The sequence below is a fragment of the Lithobates pipiens genome, unplaced genomic scaffold, assembly GCF_037356315.1.
Source record: "Lithobates pipiens isolate NorthernLeopardFrog02 unplaced genomic scaffold, aLitPip1_a1.2 Scaffold_8, whole genome shotgun sequence".
In the NCBI taxonomy this organism is placed as follows: Eukaryota; Metazoa; Chordata; class Amphibia; order Anura; family Ranidae; genus Lithobates; species Lithobates pipiens.
Window position 1 is genome coordinate 85,762,635 of NW_027507903.1, and position 14,170 is coordinate 85,776,804.

A 14,170-nucleotide genomic window follows, 5' to 3' on the forward strand; every position below is an offset into this window, starting at 1 on the left:
CTCTCGATCCAGCAATGTCCACGAGAGCCTTGGCTGTCTGGGGACTCGCACTCCTGATTGGCTGTTGGCAACAGCGTGAGCCATTGGCTCACACTGCTGTCAATCACAGCCAGTGAGCTAATCAGATGAAGGAGGAAGAGGAGTGTCATGGTTCCGTGAATGGACACAAGCAGCTTTCTGTGGGGGCATCCAGAAAGAGGCAGGGGCCAGGGGTGCCTCGAGGGACCCAAGAATTGGAGGATCTGGGCTACTCTGTGCAAAACCATTACACAGAGCAAGTAAGTATAACATGTTTATTATTTAGAAAAACAAAACAAAATAACAAGACTTTAATATCACTTTATAGTTAGCTGTGTGTAGTAAAGGATATGCAATAGAACCGTTTTATTTTATGAAAATGAGTATACTGAGGTTTGTAGTCTGGTACACACTCTCTTGTGGCACAGTCAATAAAGCATATGGCCCTTTAAGCCCTTTCCACTGTTGATGCAATCTGACCACACGCACAGTTTTGGAGTGGGGCAGTCATATTGCACATACCATTTTTCTTGGGGGGGACCAAAAAAAGTCTAAGCCACTGCCCCCTCCCCCCCCCAAAAAAGGTGCACAAGAAACTGAGAATAAAATAAATATACCTCCTCAAAAGAATGAAACCCCAAAACATTACATGTTAACCCATTTATGCCATTTTCAGCTCATCCAAATTATTTTAAACCTAGCAGAAATTTTTTTTTGCAAAAAAAACAATAAAAAACTGCAACAGGGCCCAGTAGCTAAACAGTAACTATGGTTGTTGCCAACACACAAAATGCTAGTTTTATACAGAATTATACTTGGTCTCTGAGCTTTGAGCACAAGAGTATGTAGCCCTCCACAGTGTCATTAAGATTAGTTTAGTGCAATAAGTATACACAGTATACACCACATAGCAACTGACACTCCCTACATAGACTTTTAGCTCTCCCTAATCTATTCCGATGCCCATTGCGGGAAACTTATCCTTCTTTAGAGGAGGGGCTGGCACATACCAAAGCCACCATCACTGGCAATTCTAACCCTGCTGACCACAGCTGAAGGTCCAGAAAAGGAGTTATGGGGTCTTTAAGATTTAGTTTAGCAAATTTCATCAAAAAGGTATCGGAACCACAAACCTTAAACACTCCAGATTCAACATAAACCCATCATGTGGCAAATTCATTTGTTTTCTCACTCACATGTGGGTTTTGAATACATAAATTACAACTCTATAGGCACAAATCAATGGCCATGGCTTGGCTCGGCCATTGTAAGCAGAACTGCAAGTGTACTGCAAAGTCGTCTTTAATTTTTATGGATGGGAGTCTTACTGTTGATATTTCAGGGCACAGGTCTTATGATTTTGTGGATGTATCCTGTGTGTATAATATAAAGGGTTGATCATGAATTGACTTACAAATTTATTTGGTAAAGTACTGTATTTATTACAATAGCTAAAGTCACTTTCCTATGAAGTAGAGATTCTAACATCTGATAAGATGCATTTGAAAAACCAAGGGGTTTTATACATGAAACTACATTGATTTTTTTCAATGACGGCTGTTTAGAAATAGAGAGGGAATGTTGTAATTATCTTTGCATTCTTCTACCTGAAGCTACAACAGTCGTGACAGTCCTTCTGATGAGTCTACCAAATGCTTAGCAACCAGCCTCCCATCGTCATTTGGAAGCAATAATTATATAAACATGCGGCAAAAAAGGCTGTTGTGTAAAGAGGGTTTGCAATATAATTAGGCACACTGAATGACAAAATATGATTATCATTCTGGGCTTCTAAACTCCTGCAGTACCTCAGAAATTATACTGGATAGATTGGCTACAGTCCCATTAAATTTATCAAAATGACTGAAAAAAGGGATCACTTACAATCAGGGTGTGCAAAATATCATTTTACACATAGCTTATCATTGGTTGTTTAAGCAAACCCGCATGTGATTTACTTGTATCATACAACGTGAAGGAAATGTGTATTAAACATAAGACTTATGTGGAAATATATAGGCGGCCATCTCTGAGCTCTCCTTATAAAAATGCCAGTTGTCTGTGTGTCATACTATTTCAGAGAGTTCAGTTTGAGTCACTAACTAAAGTTGATGAGTTGTATACTGTTCTGGATCAGTGACTTAGAGGCTGAATTCATAGTTGTTCATTGCAGTTATTGCAAAGTACATTAACTTACAGGGCACTTTATTAGGCACACCTGTTTAATTGCTTGGTAACACAAATTGCAAATCAGCCAATCACATGGCAGCAACTCAATGCATTTAGGCATCTAGAAGTGGTGAAGTTTACTTGCTGAAGCATCAGAATGGGTAAGAAAGGGGATTTAAGTGACTTTGAACATGGCATGGTTGTTGGTGCCAGACGGGCTGGCCTGAGTATTTAATAAACGACTGATCTGAGAATGGTCTGAAAAAGAGAAAATATCCAGTGAGCATTTGTTTGAAGGAAAATGTCTTGTTGATTTTAGAGGTCAGAGGAGAATAGGCAGACTGGTTCCAAGATGATAGAAAGGCAACAGTAACTCAGATAACCACTCGGTATAATCAAGGTATGCAGAATACCATCTCTGGCAACACAGAAAGACAACACCAACTGCCACTCCTAGCAGCTAAGAACAAAAAACTAAGGCTACCATTCGCACAGGCTCACCAAAATTGTACAATAGAAGATTGGAAAAACATTGCCTGGTCTGATGAGTCTCGATTTCGGCTGCAACATTCAGATGGTAGGGTCAGAATTTGGCAAAAACAACATGAAAGCATGGAACCATCCTGCCTTGTATCAATGGTTCAGGCTAGTGGTGGTGGTGTAATGGTATGGGGGATAGTTTTTTGATACACTTTGGGCCCCTTAGTACCAATTGAGCATCATTTAAATAGCCTACCTGAGTATTATTGCTGACCATGTCCATCCCTTTATGAATCTTCTTACCACTGGTTTCTTGAGACATGACAATAAGATCATTGTACTCCAATGGCCTCCACAGTCACCAGATCTAATCCAATAGAGCACGTTTGGTATGTGGTGGAAGGGGAGATTCGCATCATGGATGTGCAGCTGCCAAATCTGCAGCAACAGCGTGATGTTATCATGTCAATATGGACCAAGATCTCTGAGGAATGTTTCCAATACCTTGTTGAATCTATGCCACAAAGATTTAAGGTAGTTCTACAGGCAAAAGGAGGTCCAACCCGGTGCTAGCAAGGTGTACCTAATAAAGTGAACGGTGAGTGTAGATATGTACATTGCAGTGTAATTCATTCTGAATGTTATCCCAACTCACATATATATTGAGTTAAAATGCACCTGCACTATAGCCCACTACAATGCACAAGTGTGAATGTCCTGTGGAATATAGTCCACTGCAGTGCTAGAAATAATTAAGGTATGGATTTTGTACTGATAGCCCAATAAAAATGAATAGGCAACATTATAAAAAAAAGAAGTTTGATAGATGCCACATTGTTGTATTTCAACTTATTTTATTTTGTGTTCTGGCTATCTTAGTTTTACCTGTTTTTGAGACTGTTTTACCATAGCTAGTTTGATAGAGGACCCTCTTGAGGGATTGTGTACGTCCCTTGCAGTGTTGTGTAGGGTTGCCACCTTTTCAAGCCAAACCCAAACACTTTAGTGACACAAGGCATTTTTTTTAAATGAGGAAATGTTGTGGACTTTGATGTAAAGTGGAATTCTGATGTAAGGGGTTTCTGCTCACTAAAACCCCCACTTACATCAGAGTTCCCAGCATTTTCCCTCAAATTAGTTGGAGGACTGATGTGGTATGGACTAATGTGAATGTGCAATATATATGTGAAGCGTGTGTAAATTTATGGTGCTATATAAATACCTAAAATAAATAAAAGTTTCAGATGTAGTATTCATATAATATGGGAATATAAAATATTTTATTTTTAATTTACTGATAAACCTGGCTACTTGAAAACCAAAGTATAGGAGTAAAATTAACACAAATATAGGTTGATCTAAGTTCTTAAATTGTCTTTTTACCTTTACAGGAAACATCAGACACGATCAGAGAAAGAATTTTAGAGAAGCTAACAGATGCAATTGAATATAAAGCAGCTGGTCAATGCACAGTTACAAGTAAAAGTGTTTCCAAGAAAAGATCAAATGTGAGTACATGGAAAATTATGCAAGAGGAAATATTATTATTTTTTTTGAGTTTTCCAATAGATTCCCCAAGGATTCTTGGTCTTCCTAGTAGTAAGTACTCACATCAGGGATAAACTATATTGATTAAACTCATGTCTCTAGTGATTAGTATTGTCAAGAAGACTCCATCAGAAGATAAACACAAGTTTCAGTGCACATATACAGTAACTGGATTAAAATGTGTATTTTGGAAGTGAACATGAATTCATGCCTCATATGTTGAAGATAATAAATGAGAAAAACAAAATATAATTAAGAAAGGGAGAGTAAAAAAGGCGATAGGAAGATATAGATATTGCTGCATAGATACATAACACAGATAGACAGCGTTTGTTTGGTAGATAGATAGGTAGATAGATAGATAGATAGATAGATAGATAGATAGATAGATAGATAGATAGATAGATAGATAGATAGATAGATAGATAGATAGATAGATAGATAGATAGATAGATACTGTAGATAGCTCGCTTTTCTTGGCTTTGAATTTTAGCAAATGAAACAAGTTAATCACTTTCACCTTCCTGGGTATAAAGGTGTTTGTGCTAACACAAATCAAACACCCTTTAAGCTAAATGTGTACAATATATGAAACTGAAAATATAATCCCAGTTGTTTTACTTGTACATGATTGTGCTATACTTAACCTTGTTGATAACATAGAAGCCATTACAAATCTATGAACAACTTTAAAGTGTTGGATTTGTGTTTTATTAAAGATCATGCATACTAAAGTATTTACGGTACACATTCTGAACAAGCAATAAAATAACTTTAAGACTAGACCTCATTGGTGTCATGGTTATGCAGTAATCTTCCTCTGTTTGTCTACCTCCCCTCATGTGTTCAGACGAAGAGGCCAGCCACTTCCACCTGGTGGTTTTTATAACCTCTCCTCTAAGCATGGCTCCACCCCAGGCCCTATCAGGGAACCCTATATTATCCTGTTCACTGCAAGTCAGCGGTGCTGATCAACCATTGTGTATCCATTGTGTGTTTGGCTTCCTGTTTGCTGCTTGCTGTGTGCTCTACGTTTGCCTCTGTTACCAACCTTGGCGTGTTCTCAACAATTCCTGTCTGCTTGTGACCTTGACCTTTTGGCATGTTCCCAACCATCCCTGTCTGCCTGTGACCCTGAACCTTGGGCATGTACTCGGTTGTTCCTGTCTGCTTGTTGCCCTGACCTCTACTTTATCCCCTTACTATCCTTGTTGTCCCATCCTGCTGCTTCCTTCTCCTGTAGTCTACTGTGAGCATGAGCTGTGAGACCCTAGGGGCCGCGACCTGGAGCCAGACTGCAGCAAAGTCCATCCTCACCACTGGAGGCTCTGGCGAACACCTGCTAGCCCTTAGACTCCGTGCCCTGGGGAATCTATGCTCCAGCTCCCATTGGGATCTGTGTTAGTGATCCTGTAGACATGTGTCCTGAATCTCCCTGGGTACAATCCACAGCAGTCAGTCCTAAGGTCCACTACCTAGTGGTGCACTTCCGACTCCTACAGAGTGCATCTGTCACCTGGTCTCAGGTGACCTGACAGTTGGTCTCTGTATCAGAATTGGAAATTTACTAAAAATTACTCTTCATAGTGATTTTTGTGAGGAAATAACTTCACGGTACAAGTAGCTAGAGCGGTAAGGGGTGTTTTGACCTTTTTTTGAGTTTAATGTCCATAGTCTAAGAAAATGTGCTCGTTAAAGATACAATTGCTGAAAGCAGGAGCTTAACTATATCTGTTATGGGGGCCTAGGATAGAAGAGCAGGCCCATCTGAAAACAACATATACTGTACCTTATTGTAAAGGGGCCTTGGAGTTAGGTGAACAGACAATGAGTCCCCTCCCATGGCCAAAATGATTTTCCACAGCTTTTAGTTAGAAGACAAGGGTAGCAGGAGGCATCCTTCATGATGCTCTCACTGATCCCTCATGATCTAACCAGTACAAGATGTCAAAAGGGAAAACTTCCCATACTTCCTATCCAACTTGCAGTGAGATACATAATATGCCCCTCCTACTTCCACTCAGTGTCAGTCAAGCAAACAATTAGGGAAAACATTGTGAAGGCAATTAAGAAGGTGTATCGGAGAGAGCTAAGAATATAATAAAGGATGCATGTTGTCTATACTTCCCTCGATTAAAGAGGATACATAAATTAGATATGATAATACACCCAGCCTGTTCACAGTTCAGCATATTTGGACAGTTTACCCATCCACCAGAACCTTCAGCTGATGTACATAACTGAGCTACCTCCAAGGAAAAGGAGAGTGTAGATAAAGAAAAAACAATGACAGAGGCCGCAAGAGAGGTCCTTACAGTGCAGTCTATAATAAATAGTACAGCGCTCCTCAATAATTTTTTTTTTTTTCAGAAAAAATAATTGTTACCTCATATGTAGAAATACACATAGAAATAAACCCAAACCTTGAATCCTAAAAAGTCCATGTGACTATAAATTCAGATATCCCCATAAATTAAATGCATAGGGCATCACAGTGGTGTAGTGGTTAGCACTCTCACCTAGCAGTAAGAAGGGTCACTGGTTCAATCCCAACCATGACACTACCTGCCTGGAGTTTGCATGTTCTCCCTGTGCCTGCTTGGGTTTCCTTTGGGTACTCCGGTTTCCTCCCACAATGCAAAGACATGCAGGTAGGTTAATTGGCTTCTATCCAAAAATTGATCCTAGTATATGAATGGGGACCTTGGATTGTGGGCTCCTTGAGGGTAGGGACCAATGTGAGTGTGCAATGTACAGGGATAGGGACAATTGTAGACAACCACGCAGGTTGAACTTAATGGACTGGTGTCTTTATTCAACCTTACTAACTATGAAACTATGAAACTACACCATGCATATATAAATGCTGCTATCTTTGAGAAAGTCCAGGAGGATGCAATGCGTCAGTTAGGAAAGGTCTGTGACATTATACGTCTGGGCACACTCACTGTCAGATGAATAGAGTCTATAGTCTGGTAACAATTGTGGACTGGAGAATTTTGTGTTAATGCACAAGTCTATTAAACAGGTGTAAGTGCAATTTTAAAACTATAGAGTTTCTCTGTATTTTCTTATGAGTAGAAGGAGTTCTTATAAGTGGACTCAGATACTAAAGGAGACCTGTGGAGACTGTGATATAATGCTATATGTGACCTCCTGTTAATACTGAAATTCACTGAAGTAGGTGAGGGCACATCTGATAGTGCACCTGGGTGAATGGCACAAGCACACTGGCAAATTGTTGTTTTCTGACACTGTGATTTACTGCGCTTTTTGTGTGATTCCAAGCCATCACGTTGGGACTGTTTGAGCTTTTATCTTTTATTGACACAAATAGCATTTATTCGTTTTTGTAGGATATATAAATTTATTTTCACATGGACTTTTTTAAAATTAGAGGTTTGGGTTTATTTTTATGTGTGTTTCTACATATGAGGTAATTATTTTTTCTAAAAAAAAATTCATTGAAAAGCGCTGCACTATTTATTATATATATATATATATTTTTTTTTGTGTTTGGTGATTTCACATGAGTGTTAGCTGTTCCTGGGTTATATATGTTAAATTAATTTTATTGCATTATTAGTAGAACGGGAAGTATCTATTTTAGTATTTTTTTTTTTTTTTTTTTTTTTTTTACTTATAGTGTAGTAGCCTACATATAGTTCAATACAATATTTGAACAGAGGAAAAAATTCCATGATATACCACATCTGTAAGGTTGCTGAGCATCCTTATGGAGGATTAGACAAACTGAGGATGAAAGCCTGCAAAGCTAACTGTCCCCTCAAAGAGAACAGTCACACTCAATGCTTGGTGGGGTGATCTGGATGATCCTACACATCATTGTCTCTGGATTCACAGAATGAAATCTTGGAGCCCCAAAATATGGGAAAGTGGTGTCAGCAGTGGTGCCCAAAATAAAAGGAGAAGCTGAGAAGTGGATTATTCATACATTTTATATTTATTGCCCATGAAATATTATAAAAACAACCCATCAAATGTCACCAGTACCTTTGTGCCACTTCCTCAGAATCATGCATATAATACAATCTCAAAAAAATGAAGATCCCACCATCAGAAGTGGCGACAAGGGTGACAGCATCATTTTTAACCACTTTCAGACCGGACCATTTTGCTGGTCAATGACCAGAGGTCTTTTTACAATTTGGCACTGCGCTGCTTTAACTGGTAATTGCGCGGTCATGCAATGTTGTACCCAAACAAAATGTGCGTCCTTTTTTTCTCACAAATAGAGCTTTATTTTAAAAGTATTTGACTGACTCTGCGATTTTTATTTTTTGCGATATAAACGTAAAAAGACAGAAAATTTTGAAAAAAAATGATATTTTCTAATTTTTGTTATTATAAAAATCCAATAAACTCAATTTTAGTCATACATTTAGGCCAAAATGTATTCAGCCACATGTCTTTGGTAAAAAAAAAGTCAATAAGTGTATATTTATTGGTTTGCGCAAACATTGTCACGTCTACAAACTAAGGTACATTTTCTGGAATTTACGCAGCTTTTAGTTTATGACTGCCTATCTCATTTCTTGAGGTGCTAAAATGGCAGGGCAGTACAAACACCCCCCCCCCCAAATGACCCCATTTTGGAAAGTAGACACCCTAAGGAAATTGATAAGAGGCATGTTGAGCCCATTGAATATTTTATTTTTTTGCCTCAAGTGATTGAATAATGACAAAAAAAAATTTTTTTATTTTTTTTTACATAAAGTTGTCACTAAATGATATATTGCTCACACATGCCATGGTTATATGTGGAATTGTACCCCAAAATACATTCTGCTGCTTCTCCTGAGTATGGGGATACCACATGTGGTCGACTTTTTGGAAGCCTAGCCACGTACGGGGCCCCGAAAGCCAAGAACCGCCTTCAGGATTTCTAATGGCATACATATGTAATTTTACTCCTCACTACCTATCACAGTTTTGAAGGCCATAAAATGCCAAGATGGCACAAACCCCCCCCCCCCCCCCAAATGACCCCATTTTAGAAAGTAGACACCCCAAGCTATTTGCTGAGAGGCATTTTGAGTCCATGGAATATTTTATATTTTGCCACAGGTTGTGGGAAAATTACAAACTTTTTTTTTTTTCACAAAGTTGTCACTAAATGATATATTGCTCACACATGCTATGGGCATATGTGAAATGACACCCCAAAATAAATTCTGCTGCTTCTCCTGAGTACAGGGATACCACATGTGTGGGATTTTTTGGGAGCCTAGCTGCGTACGGGGCCCCGAAAGCCAAGCACCGCCTTCAGGCTTTCTAAGGTCGTATGCAGGGTCTCCACGAGGACGACAGAATTCATTGTTTGCAGTTATGTGTTTAGTGTTTTGTAAGTGACAGTGATCGATCGATACTGCACTTGGGTGGGCTGGGCTTGGCGGAGGGGCTAAACGCAGGTGCTAGCAGGTATCTGGGCTGATCCCGCTAACAATGCGTTTTTGGGAAACCTAAACTGCTGGGGACGCTAATATAGATCTGATCAGATCAGATATTGATCTGTTCAGATACTATATTACTAAGGGAGGTGTATGCTTTGCGCATGGGTGTTAGCGGTACTGGCACTAACCTGACGCTGCCTGGGGCGACGCAGACCCTATCTGACCCTCAAACTTATATCACCCACCGGGTGATCAGGGGGTTAAACCTTTATTAGGTAATCAATGGCGGGTGCCCTGAAACTATAAAAAAAAAACAACCAACCAGAGTCACCTGTAACAGTTATATGGTGATCACTGGTGAAAGGGTTAACTAGGGGGCAATCAGGGGGCTTTATGCGATAGTATATGGGGGTCCCTGACGCTATAAAAAGCTGCGGCGTACCTAAATACCTACCTGCCTAACTAGCGTCACCTGTGACACAAATACAGCGATCAGAAAAATGATCGCTTATTAGTGACACTGGCGACAGGGGGTGATCACGGGGTTAAACCTTTATTGGGGGGGTTAGGGGGTACCCTAGACCTAAAGGGGGCTAACCCTAACTGCCCTAACAGTTATTGCAGTCACAAATGACACCAATGCAATAATAAAAAAAATAAAAAATAAATGCAATTGGTGTCACTGTGACTGGAGGTGCAGGGGTGATTGGGGGGGGTGATCGGGGGGTGAAGGGGGGGTGAAAGTGTGCCTGGCATGTTCTACTGTTAGTATAGTGTGTTGGTGCAACTCACTGATCATCTCTCCTCGGTGCCGGAACTAAAAAGACCGACACGAGGAGAGATTACATCACTTCCTCTGCCTGTGTTTACAATACAGGAGAGGAAGTGATGTAGGGGAAGCATTTCATTCGTCAGGAGCGATCGCGAGGGGGTGGCCATGAATGAATGGCCGCCCCCTCATCCCGGATTGCTCCTGCACGGAATCCGACCGCCGCTGACACCGGGGGGGGGGCCCGATCGGGCCCCCCACCCGCGGGAAGGCATGGACGTACCTGTACGCCAATATGCCTGCCCGTGCCATTCTGCCGACGTACATCGGCGTGCGGCGGTTGGCAAGTGGTTAAAGACAGACCAGACTATTCAAAGGCAGTACACAGCATTCTAGAAAGCAAAAACTGCTGATAGTGGAACAAGAGAGCTTGAAATCATCTTTAGCTGATGTAGATATAAGTCTGCAATTTTTTATTTATTTTTTTAAAAAATTTTATTGAGTAAATGGTAAATACAAACATCTCAATCCACTTTTCTACATAACAAGAAAATATGAAATGTTTTGTTTACAATAGCAGTAACAGAAATAATACAACAGAAACAGCTTAACAATTAACTGTAAAGAAAACTTTGCTGATGTAGTTTCGGAATGCTTCCCTCTCGAGGGTCCACTGAGGGGTCTGGCTTGTTAGGCTAGACTCTGTTTAGGTACTGGGTTCACTGATTTCCCAGTTTGGGTTCATGGTTGGGGAGGAGTGTTGTTGGGCTTAGGTGGTTCATATATTGGCAGGTCTAGACTCCAAAAATGTAACAGGTTGGGAGGGAGGATGTTGTTGTATCTCACATACAATGGGAGATTATTTAGATTCGACGGAGCATTATATGTCAAGCCGGGTAGTGGTTGTAAGTCTGTCATCTAGCAGCAGCAGCAGATAACGATTGAAAGCCGTTAAATTTTGTTTTCTTAAAGAGTACACATTGTTTACAAAAACTATGCACTGTCCTTTTAAAAAAGCAACTCATTTACATGCAAAAAAAAGAAAAAAAAAATAATAATCATACTGAAAAGGTTTGGTACAGTTAATGTTGCTGCTGGGCAGCAACATTTTAAAAAAAACATTTAAAAAAAAGCAACTTTAAAAAAACCACTCATTCACATGCAAAAAAAATAAAATTTTTAAAATTAACCATACTGTAGAAAAGGTTTGGTACAGTTAATGTTGCTGCTGGTCACTGGCCTGGCCCTGAGGGTTGGAAGAAACCATCAACAAGTAATGCAATTTTAAAGAAAATGTAAATTTTAATAAAACTTACCATATGTTCATAGTTGATTTTGTATTTAATACTCTAAAATTTTTTTATATTGTCAAATGCAATACATTTTGTTTTAATTGTACTAAGGTTGCTACATATTCCAAAAAATTTGTAGAGAGCTTTGAACTGTTCATATAAAATCCTGCCCCTAATGCATGCACAACATGAACAAGTTGGATTAAAGCCAGTTCAACAACCAGTATCTATTTGTGTTATGGGGAGTGTGACAGAGCCGTCCAGCAACCAGCTTGGATGCTTCCGTCAAGATATAGCTTCCTTCAACAAGTTGCTTTGAGCTGATAATATTAACATCTAAAACAGTCATTGCAGGCTTTGGGCATAGAGGACCTAAATATGTATATGGTTCCTCTAGTTCCCACAGCCTGTGTATGTTGGGGAGACGTGGACTTGAGTCAGAAAAAAAACACTCCAAGGGTCCCCCAGGCTCATACCTCTCAAAGAGCAGTGTTCCCTTAAAAGCCAGGGACCATAGTCAGTACGCAAGAGGCCACCCTGCAGTCCTCTCCAAAAGCCCCTGTCCTGGTTGGGTCTGTCACAGGATGTACCCCATAACATCCCGAGGAAAAAAATGGGTAAGCATACAGTATATAGAAATTATCCTTGGTTGTAAAAACAAGAACCTAGCATTGCAAGGGGCAAATGCTAACCACGTAGCAACCCAAGATGTACTCAATGAATTTATGTCAGTAACAATACATGAAGGAAATGTGTTGCATACCACCGTGATATAGATTTCACAGTGAAATTCCTATGCATGTTCCATTTTCCACTTTTATATATTGAATGATATTCATTTCCTGCTAGCTGTTAAAAATATCCCTATGTATTTCTCCAGACTCAGTGCAGCTAACAGAACAGAAGAATGATGTTAAATTAACAATGAGCCATAACAGAAAATAAAAGAATAGAGAACTCTAATTGTATCTAACATTCCTGCCAGCATTAAAACAAGAACTTTGCTTCTCTTCTTTTCCCACAGCAATCTCCTAGCAACTGTGCTAATGATGACTGCAAATCAGTCACCTCTCAATTTCATGAATCCTGGTGAGTTTTAAAATCACAGCTTTTAAACAGTATATTTTTAAGATTGGATGACTCAAGAGTAACCTTGTGATTTAGAATATTTTGTCTGCAAGTCTGACAGTACTAATCCAGCAAAGATCAACGGTGATTTAAAGGTTTGAATCTGTCAGGAGATCTTAAGTATTGCAGTGGTCTTCCTTTTCTTTCTATTTTAAAACTCGGATCCAGAGCAGATTAAAGGTGGCAAGATATAATCAGCAAGGCACAGATTTAGAATTTCAGAATGAATGTAAATGTGTACATTGCATTACTATACAGCAACCACTAGGTGGCCCAATATAAAGCTTATTTTTTTGCACTGTGCTCTATCATAGTATCATTGCTCTATCAGTCAGAGCAGATCAGTTGTACCATAAGCGTTATTATACGACTGTTTTTTAACTTGTTTATTCCTTTCCTTTTATTTTCCAATAAATGATATAAAGCCCTTCATAATCATCATCGTAGGAGCATTAGAAATGTTTTCCCTGAGGCGCTGCGCAAGTGAAGAAGACTTTTCCCATCTTATTAGGTCTACATAATGTGACATACACTTGCAGATGATTAGCATTTGCACCTACAAACCAGTAAACATGAGAAGCTGCTGTAATTTAACTCACACAAAGAATATGCATCAGTACCTCTGAAATCTTTGCAAAGAGCTACATTCTAAATAAAAAAACAATATAATTTTATCTTATTTTTTTTACTAGCTTCAATTTACCTGAGGCATGATTCAATTTTTGATCTAAAGCCCTTTTCTATTTCATTAGCAAATCTAAACTTGAAAAGAAGAAAAGGATTTGTTGTTTTAAAGAAATTCCAGAAAATCAAACTGGGTGATATCAGTTTAGACTTGGATTGGTCTGAACTTGACTTGATGTGATGTATACAATCTTAAATTTTTATGAACGCTCATTTTGTCATTTATTATATTTTAATCTTTTAAAAAGCAACCAGCATCCTGGAGAGGTAATATTATGGCTAGACAGGCAGTAATGCCGCCTACACACGATCAGACTTTCCGGCGAACCAGAGTACGTCTGACAATTCGATTTGTGTGTGGGCTCCAGCGGACTTTTCCTTCCCAAAAGTAAGGCGGACCTAGAAATAAAACATGTTTTAAATCTTCCCGCCGAAGGTCAGCCAGACTCAGTTCCTGTTGGGAAGTCCGCTCGTCTGTATGCTGGTCCGACGGACCAACTATGACACAACTGCAACTACAGCACCTGCTCGCGAGAATGTTTCCAGCGTGATCCTATCGTGCTGGTTTTTGGCTACAGGGTACTGTACACCAGGCACTTAGGTCTGGTATGAAAAAAAATGGCGTGGGGGCCCCCCCAAAATCCATGCCAGACCCTTATCCGAGCACG

The 14,170-nt window shown here is 39.5% G+C and overlaps 1 protein-coding gene across 1 annotated transcript in view; it reads left to right on the forward strand.

Annotated features, from left to right (window-relative positions):
* LOC143964479 (uncharacterized) overlaps window positions 1-14,170 on the forward strand; it is a 231,965-nt gene that overhangs the window by 95,341 nt on the left and 122,454 nt on the right. The window contains exons 6-7 of the mRNA XM_077474254.1: window positions 4,059-4,175; window positions 12,715-12,779. Of these exons, the coding sequence (XP_077330380.1) occupies window positions 4,059-4,175; window positions 12,715-12,779 (182 nt within the window). The remainder of the gene's footprint in view (window positions 1-4,058; window positions 4,176-12,714; window positions 12,780-14,170) is intronic.